Raw genomic sequence first — 18,742 nt, 5'->3', positions numbered from 1 at the left:
ATCCCCTCAATCAAAATCAGACTTTCTGAGTAATTGAAACATTGACATATGCTTCCAATATTGTTTGAGCCACCTTCTTTAAGAATTTTGATTGTGTGGGTTTCGAGATTGATGTTGTATAATATGTCTCTATCAAAATTCCTAAATAAAATATCACCATTCCTCAAACACCGTAATGATGTATACAGCAAAATAGTTGTCTGAGGTACTATATGTTTAATATTTGGCTCTTTACACGTAAATGGTCCAATAGATATCTTGTTCCAATCACTGCATCTATGGTTGAAAGTATAGACATCAATCTGTTCAACACAGCGCGGGTACCATTTGTAGACCATGACTGCGAAAGAATCCCTGAAATTCATCAATTCATCAATTCACAAACTCTTGATACTGAATGGTCAATACTACCAAAACTAGGCAACAACCTAAAAACCTCGCACCCAACATCGAACCAGATCACAGCCAGACTAATTTTTGCATCCTGACTTTTTTGGATCAACCAAAAAGGACATCCATTGACAATTATAGGCTGTGTCTGTGTCAGCATTTCGCCATTGCAAAGGATGTTGGAGGAAGCAATCTTCTTCCAACAAGCAGATTTGCATGAATATACATCAACTGCTAATGGTTGTTTCTCAATGACCTTAGTACCATACATTACTTTAAAATCATGTGCAACCGAATCAAAACCAAATCCTAAAAGTACATCATAACGCTTGATATCTTTCTCCAGGTGATGACTTGGTAATACCAAGCACCTATATAGGGCTGGATTCCATATTTTGATTTCTACTAGTTTTAAATCATCATCCGGCCAACGGAAGAAACATACCAATCCATCAATGCAGCCAACTATGTAAGAGTCAACATAGTTGATACCGGGATAAACCCGTTGTTCGAGTATAAGAGAGTCTTTGTTGGGGTTGAGAACAAGCTGAGATTTGATGAAATTATGGTTTCTTGAGATGAGCAAATTCCAGGACTTGCAAACAGATTTATATCGCAAAAGTGATTGAACGAGAAGTCGACTAAGTATCTCCCATTCAATAATTTCTGGTGGAAGCAGAGGAACAAGAGTACTGTTGCTTGCTTTTGCTTTGTTATTACCGGCTAGGGGTCTTGTGATGACCATATTTGATTTGATATCAAACGTCGAAAGAATAAAAATATAAATACACAGGCTAACCCTAACCCTGAGGCAATGACGTGTTTGTTTAGTGCATGTAAAATATTTCGTAAAAAAAAATTCTCAACTATATATAAATACCGTTCAGGAAAAATTATGACAGCTGGGGAAAGTTAATTACATGGACTATTCCCGATTTCTTGTTTAGGTTAGATCTATTCACCAACCTAACTCAAGCGAGGTTTGATCGAACCAAGCCAAATTTTAATTTTTTTCTAATAAACCGAGTCGAACCGAGTTTTCTTCAAGAACAAAAAATCGTGTTTGAGTTCGAGCGAGTTTTTATGGAACACAACCGAGCCGAGTCGAACCGAGCCATCACGAGTTTTCTCCATCAAAATGAGCCGAGCCGAGTTGAAGTAAAAAATTTTGATCAAATCACCGGTTGATTGTTAAAATAACAAATTAAATACATTTATTTTTAAAAAAAAAAATCATATCAATAAAATATATAGATCTTGACATTTATACAGTTGAATTATTTATAAATATTTTTAAAAAATTGAAACATCAATATGAGAGTAAACCCTAATTAGAAGTACTCTTCAAATAATCGGAAACAATTGGTTGATTGTTTAAATAACAAGCAAGATAAATTTATTTATTTTTAAAAATTTTGTCATATCACTAAACTATATAGATCTTAACATTCGTGTAGACCTGGCAACGCTCTGTATCATGTACAAACGTTCCGTGTACTTTCGTGTTTTCATGTATCAAACCTTAAACCCGAACCCGGCCCGGATTTACATTCATATACCAATTTCGTGACACTAACCCGAAACTAATATATTTGTGTTTATCCACTTTAGTACACTAAAGTACACAGATTATATATGAAAAAAATTAATTGTTAAAAAATGCAATAGATAATTAAATGGTTAATTGCCCACTCGCGTGGTTATGGAACAATAAAATATATTTTAGTATTTATAATTATATAAATGTTATTTAGAATAGGTAACATTTATATTTGATATTTAGTATCTATATGTATATTATATATTTTTAAAAATTTAATTATTTATTTACTCCGTCTACTTTCGTTCCGTGTCGTGTACCTATCTCGAAAACCCAAACCCGACACAAATTATATCTGTGTTTTTTCGTGATCATGTATCAAATTTTCGAATCCAAACACTAATTATTCGTGTCTTTTCGTACCGTATTCACGTGTCGTATACCACTATTGTCGGGTCTACATCCGTGCATTGGAGCATTCATAAATATTTTTTAAAAAATCGAAATATCAATATAGGATTAAACACTATTAAACTATTAAAATAGCAAAATAAATACATTTATTTTTCTCTAAAAATTTTATTATATCACTAAAATATATAGATCTTGATATCGGTTGGATCTTTTATAACTATTTTAAAAAAAATCGAAACATCAATATGAGACTACACACTAGTTAGAAATACTATTCAAACCATTAGTTAATTGTTAAAATAACAAATAAAATATTGTTTAAAAACTTTTTTGTCTAATCACTAAAATATATATAATTTTTGACATCTGTACGGTTGGATCATTCACAATATTATTTTGGAATAAAAATCGAGATATCAATATAGGACTAAACACTATTAAGAAGTACCAATCAAACTAGTAGTTAACTGTTAAAATAATAAACCAAATATATTTTTTTAATTTTTTTTATAATATCACTAAAATATATAGATCTTGATATTTGTACGATTGAATCATTTATAAATAGTTTTGAAAGAAATCAAACACCAATCACTAGTTAGTAGTAGTACTCAAATAACTTGTTAAATATTAAAATATCAAATTAAATAAATTTATTTTTGTTTGAAACTTTTTTCAGATTACTAAAATATATATCTTAACATCCATACGGTTCAATAATTGAGAAATATTTATAAAAAAATCTGAATAATATTATAATAATTCAATATATAAAATATTATTATTTTATGAATTTTTTTCGAGCCAAACCGAGCCGAGTTCGAGCCGAACTGAGCCGAGTCAAGTACGAGCTGAGCTCGAGTCGAACATGCCAAAAGCTCGGCTCGAGCTTGTTTTCTTAACACACATTTTTGTGTTCGAATTCGAGCTCGAATCATTAACAAACCGAAACGAACCAAGCTCTTAATGAACCGAGCTCGAGTTCATTTGCAAACAGCTGTGCTTTAGGTCACTGAACAATAAATTTCCTTTTAGGGATCCTTTAAAGTTTGAATTGTTTTGGATTAAGTCCTTAATGATTCTATTTACGTGGATGTCTTATATAATCTTACTTGCCACTATATACTTGCTAAAATCCAAATATAGTTAACCTTAGACCTCCAAAAACGATTAACACAAAATTCTTTAAAGTTCACTAATATGGACAGAGATTAGTTAGCCTACAAATCCTTCAAAATTCATCATTATAGACAAGCTATGTATCAAAAAATAATTGTAAATTTCAACGAAATTTTGGAAAATAATGTACAGATAATATTGGGCAGAGTTGGGGCCTTAAGCTATCTCTACTACTATTCTTTATATTATCAAACTTATCTCGTCTTCTCTGAGATGGATCACCTATATGTAATTTTTATATTTGTAAAATTAATGTATTACTTTTCCAACTCTGTATCAGTCATTTGGCTGAAAATCTTGTCAAGACCTTGGTGGTAAGAGGAGTGGTCTGTGAAGATGGACTTAACACTCGGATGGTTCTCGTAGAGAACTTTCGTGTGAAAGTGAGCATTTTAGAGACGTTAAGATGATTGCAGCTAGTGCTCTTGTGTGTAACAAGCTTTCGAAATCTGAGGGAATTTCTTACTTGCTAATTTGGGTTTTCTTGGTTTAACGTAAGAGATGATTCTTGATTGTCTAGCATGCTCCCTTTTTTCCCCACATGAATTAATGAAAGACAAGAAAAACATTGAAATTAATTAGACTTGTATATATTATGTTGTAAGAACATTCTTAAATGAGCTAGAACTACATATATATATATAACAATAAGTGAATCATATATATTGATAAGTCACAGCTAGCTCTAAACTTTCTCCAAGAAGAATTTTGAATTTAAATTTGTCTCTATCAGAAACCGGCTACTTCCCCTCAATGAAAATCAGACGTTTTGAGTAACTGAAGCATTTGTGTATGATTACATACACCGAGCCACCTTCTGTTACGGCTACATGAGTTTTATCATATCACCACCACGCCACTTATCGTAACAGAATTCAACAGAATTCAGTTACACTCATGTGGTATATTAGTTGTAAATTGAGATCTAAAAATCAATTCTAATATTCATGTAATTCTCTAATAGTTCTTTAACCTTTATGCACAATCTTTCTCTGAGAAATGTAAACAAGAACAATATGTAAAGTACAATTTTATGAGCTTATGGTGTAGATAGTTTCTGGATGACGATTAACATCTTTACGTGGTATCAGAGCAATATCTTCCGCAAATTATCGAAGAGCTTCATTTTCTTCGTTCTCGTTTTGATCTATAAACGATCAGTAAGTAATTTCTTCATATCTTCATCGTTGAAGGATCGTAGTTGTTGTTTCTCATATTTCATTACTGATTGACTTGACGTTGTGCTAAATCTATTGTTTCGATCTGTTATTATGTGTTCATACTACTGTTTTGTTGATTGTTATTACGATTTCATGGTCGATTAGCCTTTGTGTTAGTCACTTCGTTCGTAATCTTCATCGTTTTCACTAGACCTTTGATGATTAATCGACATTCTTGTTCTTGAATGTCGTATGTAAACGTTGTGCTAAACAATATGACTCGCAATTCTACAAACACCTCATCTCCACCCAACTCTACACCTCTTAACACAAATTCTACTCAAAACACTAATAAACAGTCATATTCGCAAATCATAGACAACAATTAATTCACATCCTCTATACTTAAAGGACATACAAAAGATAGATGTTACAAGATGGTAGGGTATCCAGTGGACCATCCTTATCATCCCAACAACAAAGAAAAACGTCATTTTTCCAACTCTAACTCCAATGCCAATGTTGCTTCTACTGCAAAATCACAAGTTGTGCAGACTGATTCTCCTAGTGATCAACAACTGGCTACCAAAATGGATGCTTTACAGTTTCAACTAAACTCATTTATGCAATATCTAAGTAAAGGTGGTTCTGGTCCTAATCCTCCAGTTGCTGAGAATCAGTTTAGCTTAGCTACTCATATTGCAGGTACTATCTTCTTACTTTCCTCTTCATCATAATTATCAACATATGCTTGGGTGCTTGATACAGGGGCCACCAATCATATGTGTTGTGATATAGCTTCTATGCATAATGTGCACATTCTTTCTGCACCCATAACGGTCACTTTCCCCACTGGACAAACAACTGTTGTTACCCACATTGGTTCAGTTTGGTTACATCCTTTATCTGTGAACATTCATGAAGTACTTTTTATTCCAGCTTTTACTTTTAATCTATTGTCAGTTAGTAAACTTTCCACACAGCTTCGTTCAGCCATTTTTTTCACTCCTTTTGAATGTTATCTGCAGGACCAATACTAGAAGAAGGGATTGGTTCTTGGTAACATCATTGGAGGGCTATATCAACTTCTAAACACACCAGTCAATTCTCTCTTGCTGTGACTCATTCTTCTCCAAACACTTCAATTTGGCACAAACGTTTAGGACATATTCCATCTCGAATAATGTCTAAAATTTCTGTTGTTAGTACTTCTTGAAATGTTCCTCAAACTTTTCCTGCTTGCAGTGTTTGTCCGTTGGCTAAGCAATGTAAGATGCCCTTCTCTTCTAGTCAGTCACATGCTCTCACTCCTTTTGAGCTTGTACATTGTGATGTATGGGGTCCGTATAGGACACCTACATACACTGGACGCAAATACTTTCTAACTCTAGTTGATGATTGTACTAGAGCTCTTTGGACCATTTTATTACCTACCAAACAACACGTTGTTCAATTTTCAAAAGATTTTTTCTTATATTTTTACTCAATTTAACACTACAAGTAAGTGTTTGCGTACTGATAACGGAGGAGAATTCATAAACAAGGATTTAACCTCTTTTTTATTGAAACATGGGACTATTCATCATACCCCTTGCCCCTACACTCCCCGTCAAAATGGGAGGGTAGAATGCAAGCACAAAAATTTATTGGAAATGTCTTGTGCCTTGATGTTTTAAGCACATTCACCTCCCTTCTTCTGGGGTGATTGCATCCTTACCTCTACCTACCTAATTAATCGCATTCCCACCATATTTCTCAGATTTATAACACCCTATGAGAAACTGTTTAATCGACCACCTTCTTATGAACATTTATGAGTGTTTGGTTGTCTAGCCTATATGACTGTCCGTAATCCTGACAAAATGTCACCCAAATATGTTAAAACGGTATTTCTTGGCTACTTCATGGCACGGAAAGGCTATAAGCTTTTTGATCCTCTCACACGGAAGTTTCATGTCTCCGTACATGTTACTTTCACTGAAAATCATTTCCCTTTTGCTATAGACTTTCCAGGTCTTCATATTCCACCTTTTATTCCACCTACCATATCATAATATGATACAAATGATGCTTTACTCTCACCTCTGGCTGATATCGATGATTCCACTTATGTGTCACCATCTGTCCCTCTTTGTCCTGATGAGTTACCATCAATATCACCTGGTAATACTGATGTGTCTTGTTCACCAGATCATACTGATGAGTCTCCTGTTGTTCCTATCCAACGTGTTTCTACACGACCAAAACTTAATCCACATTGGATGAAAGATTACATAACTTCTATTGGACAACATAAATCTTTTAAATTGTCCTATTGATTCGGTTAAATATAGCTTGTCACAATATTCACCACCTCCTCAATTTTATGTTTGTGATGTTAGCTCACAGATGGCATTTTATGAACCATTCACCTACAATCAGGCAGTAGCATATGACAGGTAGGTCGAGGCATGACAAAGGAGTTATATTCCCTTGAAAGTAATAATACCTGGACTATGGTTCCCACTCCTACAAATAAAAAGATTGTTGGGTACAAGTGGGTGTATAAAGTGAAGTATCTTGCTGATGGGTCTCTGGATAAATTCAAAGCTCGCTTATTTGCGAAGGGTTAAACACAGGTAGAAGGATTGGACTACCATAATACTTTCTCCCCCGCTGACAAGATGGCCACCGTCCAGACTGTTTTAGCTTCAGCTTCTACCGAAAATTGGGACATTCATCAGTTAGACGTTAATAACGCCTATTTACACGGTGATCTACCTGAAGAGGTGTACATGGAGTTGTCTAAAGGGAACTCTCTTTATTGACAGGGTTTCGTTTTCCTTCTCAATAAATCAATCTATGGTTTGCAACAGGCATCACGCCTTTGGTTTAAAAAATTAGCCTTTGTTCTTCTTGATATTGGTTTTACCCAGGGTGTTGTTGATTGTTCGATGTTTATCTACAGAGTTGGTGACATCTTTGTCATAGCATTGGTCTATGTCGACGATATATTACTCACAGGTAATAATTTGGAATTAATTTTTCATGTCAAGAAAGTTTTATATGACAAATTTACTATCAAGGACTTGGGTTTAACCAAGTATTACCTTGAACTCGAAATACATCATACTACAACTGGTTTATATCTACATCAACATAAATTTGACCATGACTTGTTGCTGGAAGCTGGTTTAGAATATGTAAAACCACTCTCTTTACCTATTGATTCCAACGTTAAGTTATCACCTACTGATGGTCTTCTTCTAGATGATCGAACTCTGTATAAAAATTTTGTCGGCAAGTTTTTATATTTAATAGTTTCCAGGCCAGAAATTACCTATGCAGTGCATCATCTCAGCCAATTTTTGCAAGCTTCTCGTATCCCTCACATGATTGCAGTTCAACGTATTCTGCGTTATCTGAAGTCTTCTCCATTTCAAGTTATGTTTTATCCTTCTTCCTCTACTTTGCAACTGGAAGCATTTTATGATAGTAATTGGGGATTCTCACTTGATTCATTAAGCATGCTCAAAAGTATCAATGGGATGTGCTTAATGCTTGGTCCTTCTCTTGTTGTTTGGCATTCCACTAAACACAAAGTTGTTTCTCGGTCCACTACTGAAGCTGAACTTCGGGAAATTGCAGACACAGCTTGTGAAGTTTCTTGGTTCAAGCTCCTACTTTCTGAATTACAAGTTCCGCAAACCTTACATGTAGTGGTTCATAGTGATAACCAGACATCCCTTGACATTGCTGCAGACCCTGTTTTTCATCCAAAAACCAAACATTTCGCTTTAGACTGTCATTTTATGCGAGAACAAGTGTAGTCTCAGCTCATTCAACCACAATATATTTACCAAGCAACATGCAGTTGGCAGATGTTTTTACTAAAGGTCATGGTCGTATGCAACATTAGAACTTGCTGAGCAGATTGAAAGTGAAACAACCCCTTTAATCTGATGGGGGACTATTACGGCTATAGGAGTTTTATCATATCACCACCCCACTTATCATATCACCACCACTCCACTTATCATAACAGAATTCAGTTACACTCATGTGGTATATTAGCTGTAAATTGAGATCTAGAGAATCAATTTTAATATTCATGTAATTCTCTAATAGTTCTTTAACCTCTCTACACAATCTCACTCTCTGTAGTATCTCTCTAAGCAATGTAAACAAGAACAATGTAAAGTACCAGTTTATGAGCTTATGGTGTAGATAGTTTTTGGTTGACGATTAACATCTTTACACCTTCTTTAAGAATTTCGATTGTACGGGTTTTGGGAGTGATGCTGTATAATTTATCACCGTGGCTATTCATAAATAAAATATCACCATTCCTCCAACACGGTATGAATCTATCCAACTCAATAGTTGTCTGAGGTATCGTACTCAACTTGATATTCGGATCTATCGTAAATGGTTCAATAATTTCTGGTGAAAGCATAGGAACAGGACTGTTGCATGCTTCTGCTTTCTTTTTAGTTTTTACAGGCTAAGGATCTTGTGATGGCCATATTTGATGATATTGAACGTCAAGAGAAGAATTATATATACTAGCTTAAATCCCGTGCGATGCACGGGCTCCCGTTATTATTTAAATTTTTTATTTATTCTTTCGTTTTATAATGTTAAAATATTTATATAAATATATAATAATTCTAAATTAATAAGAAAAATAATAGAATACATGTGGTCGTAGTTTAGTAGAATAAGTAGACTATGTCTAGTAGTTTAAGAATTTAGTAGTTTAGTGGATATATACCACTATTTATTTATTTTTTAATAATAGAATAAGTTGTGATCGTAGTTTAGTAGTATAAGTACTCTAAGTCTAGTAGTTTAACAATTTAGTAGTTTAGCGGATATATAACACTATTTATTTACCTTTTTAATAATTAAAATAGGGAATATTCATTGAATCAAATTATACCCTATTCCGGTTATTATAGTCTAGTACAGATACACGCGCCAAGTTCTTAATCCAAAGGCATTTTTGTTCCATAGTATTAAATATTGAATATGATTATTTAAATTTTTCAAACCAATATTTATTTTCAAAAGACTTATTCCTTCTTGATCCTTAAAAAAAATCACTTTCAGGCTTGTTTTTTGAAATTTAAAGGGCTATGTAGTGAAATTCCAATAATTATTCCAAAAAATAAATATAAGACAATTTTAACGTATTATAATTCAATCTTAAATTTAATTCTTTAAAACAATACAAACATAAAATATAATTAGTTAATTCACAAAATTAATATTATCTCGTATAATAATCTTCCGAAACAAACATAGCCTAATAGACTAAAACAACTAGTTGTTTGTTTTGTGCAAATAAGATATTTCTCAACTTATAATATATTATTTTAAAACCCGTGGGATGCACAGGCGTCATTAATACTTACTCCCTCCGTCCCAACCATTTTTTTACACTTTCCTTTTTGGATGTCTCAATTAATTCTTTACATTTCAAAATTTTTCAAAAATAGTAAGGTTTTTATAATATAAAAATGTTAGGTCACACACAATGTAGAAGGGGGTTGAATACAGTGTATAATACAATCAAATCGAATTAAGAACACAAGTATATAACAAAGAATAATCTTATTAATAACACAGTGTTGCAGTGAAACTGTTCTCTCTCAGTGATGAACAATATCACTAAGAGCTGCTAGGGTTACAATGAATAATATTCTCGATAATGATAACACTTATAGTGTAAACCCTATGTCTGTGTTTATATACCACACAGTTATAAGATAATCTCTAATTGATATCAAATATAATTCTGTATCCTAAAATATATCAATTAGTGATCTTTTCCTCCAAGTCTTCTATTCTTCATCAAATTCTTCTCCATGCATATCTCTTCTTGTTTTAGTTTTGATCTTCTTTTCCTTCAATCAGCCGCCTTCCTTATCAGAAAGTCTTCTTAAGTCCTGATATGATCTTCTATTGAATATCTTCTGATATCTTAAGTTCTGATAACTTAAGCTCTGATATCTTAAGTTCTGACTTCAGTATAAGTACTGATTTCCAGTTAAGTCCTGATTTGTCCTGTTAGTCAAGATCTGAAAACTAAACACATATCATTATTAGACATGACATCACAAATATATCTAACAATCTCCCCCAACTTGTAAACTAGCATAATATACAAGTTCAGTAGATATTTGATGATGTCAAAAACATTAAGTACAAATGCATATGAGAATTTGACTAGATAACTACAACTCACAGTCCTTGTAGCTTTTACCATTCTTAAAGTCTAATATCAGCTTTAGACTGTATATCTTTCAAAATTTAACAGTTATAGTCCTTGACTTGGCTTCAGTGTTTGTTCTCTTGAATTTCAGGAGTTGTTCTGAGATAGTTCTTCAGAAGAGTTCTCTCAGCATATTCAAGTTCATTTATCATCCTCCTTTTAGCATCTTTAAGTTCAGTTGTATCTTCTCTTGTCTGAAAGATAGCAGCCTTGAGATCATTAATCTTTGCTTTCTTTATCCCCTGATTCAATCTGATCAGATAAGATTTGTCAGACTCCAGATTAAATTCAACACCCTTAATACCCAGAAAAGTAGTGATCTTGGCGGTATTGGGCTTCATCTCAACTAAATCACCATTGTGAGCTCTGTACTTTGGATAGTATGGGCTGTCAGACTTTACAGAGTAAAGTTTCTTCTGCCTTTGAATATCAGATATTAAGTATCTGGTAGCACCATCTGTTGACCTGTTCTTCACTTGAAGTAGAAATAAAACATGTTGCAGTTCTTCATACTACTTCAACCGAATTGCATCCTTTCTTATCTGGAATACTCTCCCATCTGTCATAAAATAAAGCATTATGTCTTCTTTCAGCTTGGAGTTGTAGACCATCTGTACAGACTCTAATTGATTTAGTCTTTCTGGAGTTGTCCCTACTCCTGCTTCAGTAAGGGATGTAGGATCTGAGGTAGAGTTGTTTATTCTTTTCTCATCAGTATTACCCAGTCCCTTTTTATCTCTAGCTTCCTTCCCTTGGATCAATCTACCCTGAAAAATATTTGTTGAAGTCTTCATAGGTTGAGCAGATTGTTGAGCTTTAGTAAACCTAGGTAGTAGAACTGTTGAAGGTTTAACATGAGCAATGTCAGAGGTTTCCTTTTCTTCTGATGTCAAGACAACTTGAGCTCTGTCAGAGGTTGCTTGAATATTCCTTTTCTTGTTCAAAATCAGACTTGTATCTTCATTAGCATCTGCTTCCAGACCCATGGTTGGCTGATATATCTTTACAGATTCATCAGCTTTTGCCTTACCCTTGAATCTAGGATCAACTTCCACCTGTGATTTGGACTTGGCCTTAGATGCCTCAGTATTTGTCCTTTCTTTGATCACAATGCCCTTAGGCTTAGGTGGTTTCTTTGTTGTGTCTTGAGTTTTAGACTTTGACTTAGATTTGTCATTTTCAGCTTTTAGTCTAATGTCTTCTTCCTTCAGACTTTCAATATCCATGCCTGGATTGTCCTTTAGGAACAGCCTTTTGGAGATCTCTTCATCAAGTTTCAGAGTTTATTCATCAGAACTTATCCTTTTACCTGTATCAGAACTTGTTCTTTGACTTATAGTTCTAGCTTTCCTTGATAAAGAACCCCCTGCCTTGACTTAGACCTCTACTCCTTTCAGAGTTTCCCTGGTCTTCATTATCATCATCCTTACCCTTCAGTGGTTGATCAGTTGTGCATTTGGACTTAATTACTTTCTCCCCCTTTTTGGCATCATCTGGTAGAAGCAGGGAGACAAGCAATTCCACCGAGTTTTGGATTTCATTGAGTTGGTTTTGTTGAGCATCTTGATTTTTTAAAATATCAGATAGTTGAGCTTGCTGCTTTTCTTGAGCCTTTTCTGTATACTCAATGCGTTCAAAGGCTGGCTTAAAAAACATTTTCTTGTCCAATATGACATTCATAGTTTGCTTAGTCACTGTATCTTGAATTTTGTCCACCTTGGCTTGAGTTATTGAGTGTTGACCTTGAAGGTTCCTGGTACTCAATGCAGTAACTCTGAGTTATGCTTTGAAGTCATCATTCATCAGCATCTTATCAGCTTTAGCTAGGTGCTCAGTAAGAACAGCTGCAGTACGAACAAAATCAACTTTGTTCCACTCCTTGATCCACTCTCTTCCTCTGTGAGTTTCACTCCAAGGAACTGGTGCATCCTCTCTCACAAACTTCTTAATAAAATCAGCTTTACCAACTGTTTATGGAGGTGCATGTCCTGAAGGACCAGCTGCATCATCATTTATATTTGTAGCAGCTGCACCAGTATTTTCTTTAACAGAACTTGCAGAATATTCAGTATCATCATCTTTTGATAGAATGATTGTATGTGAAGCAATAGAAGATTCATCTATATGGACATCAGCATCTAGCAATGGAGTTGTTGGTGGAGTGTGCTGAGAAAGATGTGAAGTAGATGGAGCTTCCAAGTACAGAACTACAGGTACATTTAGATTGTGGATATCAACATCAGTACTTGTACTTGGTGCATCAGTATGTAATGGATCATTAAGTGGAGACATAGGAGGTGTAGGCACTCTGTCTTGAGCAGTCTCTTCAACTTAAATTGGTGACAGTGGAGGTGTAGATTCAGTGGCTTCAGCAAATTCTGGTTGTGTAGATGGAAGGGATTCAATCACAATTGGCTCCTTTGGGATCAGAGAAACCTGACCCCCTTCCTCAGCTGTTGCTTCCACTCCTTCAGAGATAGACTCTTCTATAGCCCTCCTTGCTCTTTGCTTCTTTATTCTATTTGCTGGTGGAGAGACTTTGGGAGCTTTGTCATCAGAATTTATCTTTCTAAGCCTTTTGAGGGACCTAGAACTCCCAGTTTCCTTTGTTTTCTGAGGAGAGACTTCCTCAGCTGCTTGAGTAACAGGTTCTGATTGTTGAACCTGTGCCTCATCTTCTGATTTATCTCTCAGAATAATCTTCCTTCTCTTTTGTTGTGTCTGAGGTACAGTTTTTGTCCTCTTTGCTCTAGAAGAAGAAGGCTTCACTGTAGGTGTTGATGGTTGATTGGTATGTGCTGATGGCTGTGGTTGCTATGTTTGGGTAGTGGTAGGTTCTGATGGTTGTTGTGTGTTGGTGGGTTGGACATCAGGATATAACAATGAATAGGTATCAGAATCAGCATTTACCAGAGCTTGCTTTACTGATAAAGGAATTCTAAGGGGTCTCAGAACTTCCTTCTTGTTGTCAGCAGTTAAGAGATCAGTAAAAGCCCTCTTAGCTAATCTAAACGATTCTATTAGTTCATTTGCTAGTTGTGGTTCATCTGATGTACAATAACTATAAATTAACTGACAGAACCTAGCAAAATAAACTACATTCCTGTCCTCTTTCATTCTATCTCCTATAAAACATAACACAGTCTTGGCATAATCAAAGTGAGACTAGTTTAGGAGTGCATACCCAATTTGTTGTGTCAGAATAGGAATGGCATCAAAATTTGAGCACTTGTTGGCAAACATCTTCGTGATGCAATCGAAGAAGAAGCTCCATTCCCTTCGAATATGTGGGCGTTTGAGTTGACCCATCTTAGCCAAACTCTTTTCATACCCTAGATTAGCCATCATTTGTTGTAGCAAGGGCTCCTCCACAACAGAACTGAATTGACAGTTTTCAGGTAGGTGTAGAGCTTTTCGAACTATTGCCGGAGTAACAACGTACTCAACCTCCTTTGCTGTAAACACGATTATTGGAGTCTTATCCTTACCACCATCATCATAAAGTCCCATTCACCAGAACGTCAGAACTTGAGTTCCAGATAATGTGGATGGTTGCGTCAAAGCGAACCCAATCTCATTGTGAGATAAGAAATCCTGAATAAAATGAAGTTCCGAAGGAGCTTCACTCTTAGTGAGAATGGCAGCGTAGTTGTTTGGTACAAACTTAGCTCCATTGACGATTAAATCCTTGGGTGCCATTGAAAAAGAAGTGAGAAATAAGAATGCCTGAAAGGTGTTTGGTAAAATGCCTGTGTAAAAACCGTCAGTGAATATAGAGAGAATAAGAGAAAAGAGAGAGAGTATAGAATACAAAAGTAGATAAAATATTTTTACTTATACACGCCACTTGACAGCAGTTAAGACGAATTTGAACAGTCTTTACACCTGTCAGCCATTCAGTAGTTAAGACAATAGGTAATGGGCACGGGAAATAAGTAATGATTACTATGCACATGTTGTTTTTCAAAAAAAAAAACTGTTCCCACTAAACAAGTAATTATTACTGTCTTTTTCTCACTTAAACCAATATTCTGATAAAATAGAACCGTTCAAGTATTGACCAAAAATACATCAAGTAAATAAATACTGCCATGTAAGCATCAGAACTTGATTATTATCAGAATTTAAAGGTCATCAGAATATGGCTTCTGTACTCAAAAAGTGAATATTTATTTCTGTAATTCTTCACATAAATACTGATATGGTTTCCTCAGAACTTAATCATCAGAACTTCCATCAGAACTTGTCCTCAGAATTTATGCAACTAACACTTAAACTGTTCATCTAAAACAACATTGATCACCACAGTAATTTTCATCATTCATATGGAGTGTAAGTGTGTGCTTTAAGTTAAATACCAAACAAAGAGTAAAGTTTGATTCACAGTACATCTTAGAAATAAGGCATAACTAAGAACTTTGCTCAAAATCTGTCATTAGTCTGAAGTCTACTATAGAATGAGTTCATGCATGAGTCCACCTCAACTGTTTTGTGCTCATTTTATGCATCTTTTGATATTCTTTTTCACAGGAGCTCCTCAGTGTAAGTGAGTCACAACTGCTTATCAGAATTTATACTATTATCAGAGTATTTCTCCAGTAATCGGAGAATGTGAAAAGTCACCAAGAAAATTTTATTTTGCTTTTCTAATGCATATAACTTAATACCAGCAATGCACTTGGGTCTTCCCTTCCACATATATTTTTCTCTAGATCTCAAAGGAGTACCTGATATTTATTTCTTTTCTTTACATTTTCTTTTGATAAGTGAGGCTTATCAGCACTTACTACATCCATAAGATTTACCAAAATCAGAACTTAACAGATAAGATGCATTATTCTAGTTTTTGACTTATTAATAAGATACACAAAGTAAACCTAACCAAGCTCAATATCAGAATTTGCTTGTGTTAAAAGATTTCCATGTAAACAATTACTTCAAACATGGGATCATTAGTATATTAGAGACTACTAGTTCAGCATCTGGCACAGTTATCCTTATTGGATTGAATAGTCATAGAAACATTCATATCACTATCAGAGTTTAGAAATTCCCATCAGACAACAATCAGCACTTAGGTAAATTTCAATTTAAGCACAGATTACATAAGGATAGTAATATCTGTAAATACTGATCATAAAGTCTAATGTATCAGAATATAAACTAAACAGATTTAGAGAAAGAACCTGAAATCATTCCAAGTTTATTTACCAATCTTGTAAAAGTAGCTTCACACAGTGGTTTTGTGAAGATATCTGCTAGTTGTTGATCTGTTGGAACAAAATGCAATTCCACTGTACCATCCATCACATGTTCCCTTATGAAGTGGTACCTAATGCTGATGTGCTTTGTCATTGAGTGCTGAACTGGATTACATGTCATAGCAATAGCACTTTGATTATCACAATAAATGGGTACTTTCGAATATGTTAACCCATAATCCAGTAACTGATTCTTCATCCAAAGAATTTGTGCACAACAGCTTCCTGCAGCAATGTACTCTCCCTCTGCAGTTGATGTGGAAATTGACTTTTGTTTCTTTCTAAACCAAGAAACTAATCTGCCTCAAAGAAATTGGCAGCTTCCACTTGTGCTTTTCCTGTCAATTTTGCACCCTGCAAAATCTGCATCTGAGTAACCTATTAGCTTAAAGTCTGATTCCCTAGGATACCATAATTCTAGATCAGTTGTACCCTTAAGATACTTGAAAATTCTTTTCACAGCTGTTAAGTGAGGTTCTCTTGGATCTGCTTGAAATCTTGCACAAAGACAGGTAGCATACATGATATCGGGTCTACTTGCAGTTAGATAGAGCAATGAGCCAATCATACCTCTGTAATCAGTAATATCTACTGATGTACCAGTATCCTTATCCAATTTTGTTGCAGTGGCCATGGGAGTGGATGCACTTGAACAGTCTTGCATTCCAAATTTCTTCAACAAATTTCTGGTGTACTTCGATTGACAAATAAAAGTTCCTTCTTCATTCTGCTTGACTTGAAGGCCCAAAAAATAGCTAAGTTCTCCCATCATACTCATTTGATATCTTGACTGTATTAGCTTGGCAAACCTTTTACAAAGTCTGTCATTTGTAGAACCAAAAATGATATCATCAACATATATCTGCACCAAAAGTAAGTCCTTTCCATGGTTGAGATAGAATAAAGTTTTTTCAATAGTCCCTTTATTAAATCCACTTTCCAAAAGAAACTGAGCTAATGTCTCATACCATGCTCTTGGAGCTTGCTTAAGGCCATAAAGTGCTTTATCAAGTCTGTAGACATGATTAGGAAATTTTGAATCTACAAAACCTGGAGGTTGTTCAACATATACTTCTTCTTCCAATTCTCCATTAAGAAAAGCACTTTTTACATCAATTTGAAAGACTTTAAACTTTTTGTGAGCAGCATAAGCCAAAAATATCCTTATGGCTTCCAATCTAGCAACTGGTGCAAATGTTTCATCATAATCAATTCCCTCCTGTTGAGAATATCCTTTTGCAATCAGCCTTGCTTTATTTCTTGTAATTATGCCATCACTATCAGTTTTATTTCTGAACACCCACTTTGTACCAACAACAGATCTATTCTTTGGTCTTGGCACTAGGGTCCAGACTTTATTTCTTTCAAATTCATTTAACTCTTCCTGCATTGCTTGCACCCAATCAGCATCTTGAAGAGCTTCTTCCACTTTCTTTGGTTCAGTCTGAGATAGAAAGGAATGATAGAGACATTCATTTGAAGTTGCAGTTCTAGTTGTGAAACCTGCTTCAGGATCTCCAATGATTAAATCAGGTGTGTGTGCTTTAGTCCACTTCCTTGTAGATGGAAGTTGATCTCTAGAACTGGATGCTCCCCCATGATCCATGTTGTCTCCATCAACAGTTTCTGATGCTCCCCCTGAAATTATGCTCTTTGAGTTGGATCCTTCAGAATTTGAGTTTCCAGAATTATCAGAACTTGGCTCACCAGAACTTGATGAATCAGAACTTGAAGAGCCTGTTCTAGGCTCTGATGCTTATTGGGATGTGGTTGGATCTTCAATATGCTCCCCATGCACAGGTGCATTTTCCTTTGGCGTAGTCACCATAGTTTCAATAACATCAGAGTTTAACTCATCAGAGTTTGCAGTATCAGGATTTAGACTATCAGAATTTACAGAATCAGAATTTCAAACTTCATTCTCAAATCTCAGCTGATCATGATCATTGAAATCTTCAAGTCCAGTAATCTTCTTATCATCAAAAGAGACATTGATAGATTCCAAGACAACCCTTGTTCTTAAATTGTAGACTCTGAAGGCTTTTGTGGAAAGTGGATATCCAACAAAAATTCCTTCATCAGCTTTTAGATCAAATTTGGATAGCTGTTCAGGATGAGTCTTAAGAACAAAACACTTGCATCTAAATACATGAAAATACTTCAGATTTGGCTTCTTTTTCTTCACCATCTCATATGGTGTATTTCCATGCTTGTTCATAAGTGTTGTATTCTGAGTAAAATAAGCAGTCTGCACAACTTCAGCCCAAAAGTAAGTTGATAACTTTGCTTCATCAAGCATGGTTCGTGTAGCTTCAATAAGAGTTCTATTCTTTCTTTCAACAACTCCATTTTGCTGTGGAGTTCCAGGAGCAGAGAATTCCTGCTTTATTCCATGGTCTTTACAGAACTCTTCCATGATCAAATTCTTGAACTCAGTGCCATTATCACTTCTTATAATTTTCACAGAGTCTTTGACCAATTTATCCAGTTGTTTGACATGATCAATCAAGATAGATGCGTTTCACTTTTTGTGTGCAAGAAA

General features: G+C 34.9%; 1 protein-coding gene across 1 annotated transcript; it reads right to left on the bottom strand.

Moving 5' to 3' along the window:
* Positions 1–364: 364 nt before the first annotated feature.
* On the bottom strand, positions 365–1,135 carry LOC141711784 (F-box/kelch-repeat protein At3g23880-like). Its single transcript, XM_074514464.1, has one exon. It carries the CDS (start codon positions 1,133–1,135, stop codon positions 365–367), a length of 771 nt encoding a protein of 256 aa, XP_074370565.1.
* Positions 1,136–18,742: the final 17,607 nt, after the last annotated feature.

The sequence above is a fragment of the Apium graveolens genome, chromosome 1 (assembly GCF_009905375.1).
Source record: "Apium graveolens cultivar Ventura chromosome 1, ASM990537v1, whole genome shotgun sequence".
Classification (NCBI taxonomy): domain Eukaryota; kingdom Viridiplantae; phylum Streptophyta; class Magnoliopsida; order Apiales; family Apiaceae; genus Apium; species Apium graveolens.
Note: the sequence above shows the minus strand (reverse complement) of the source record. Positions and strands in the feature narration are given on the sequence as shown.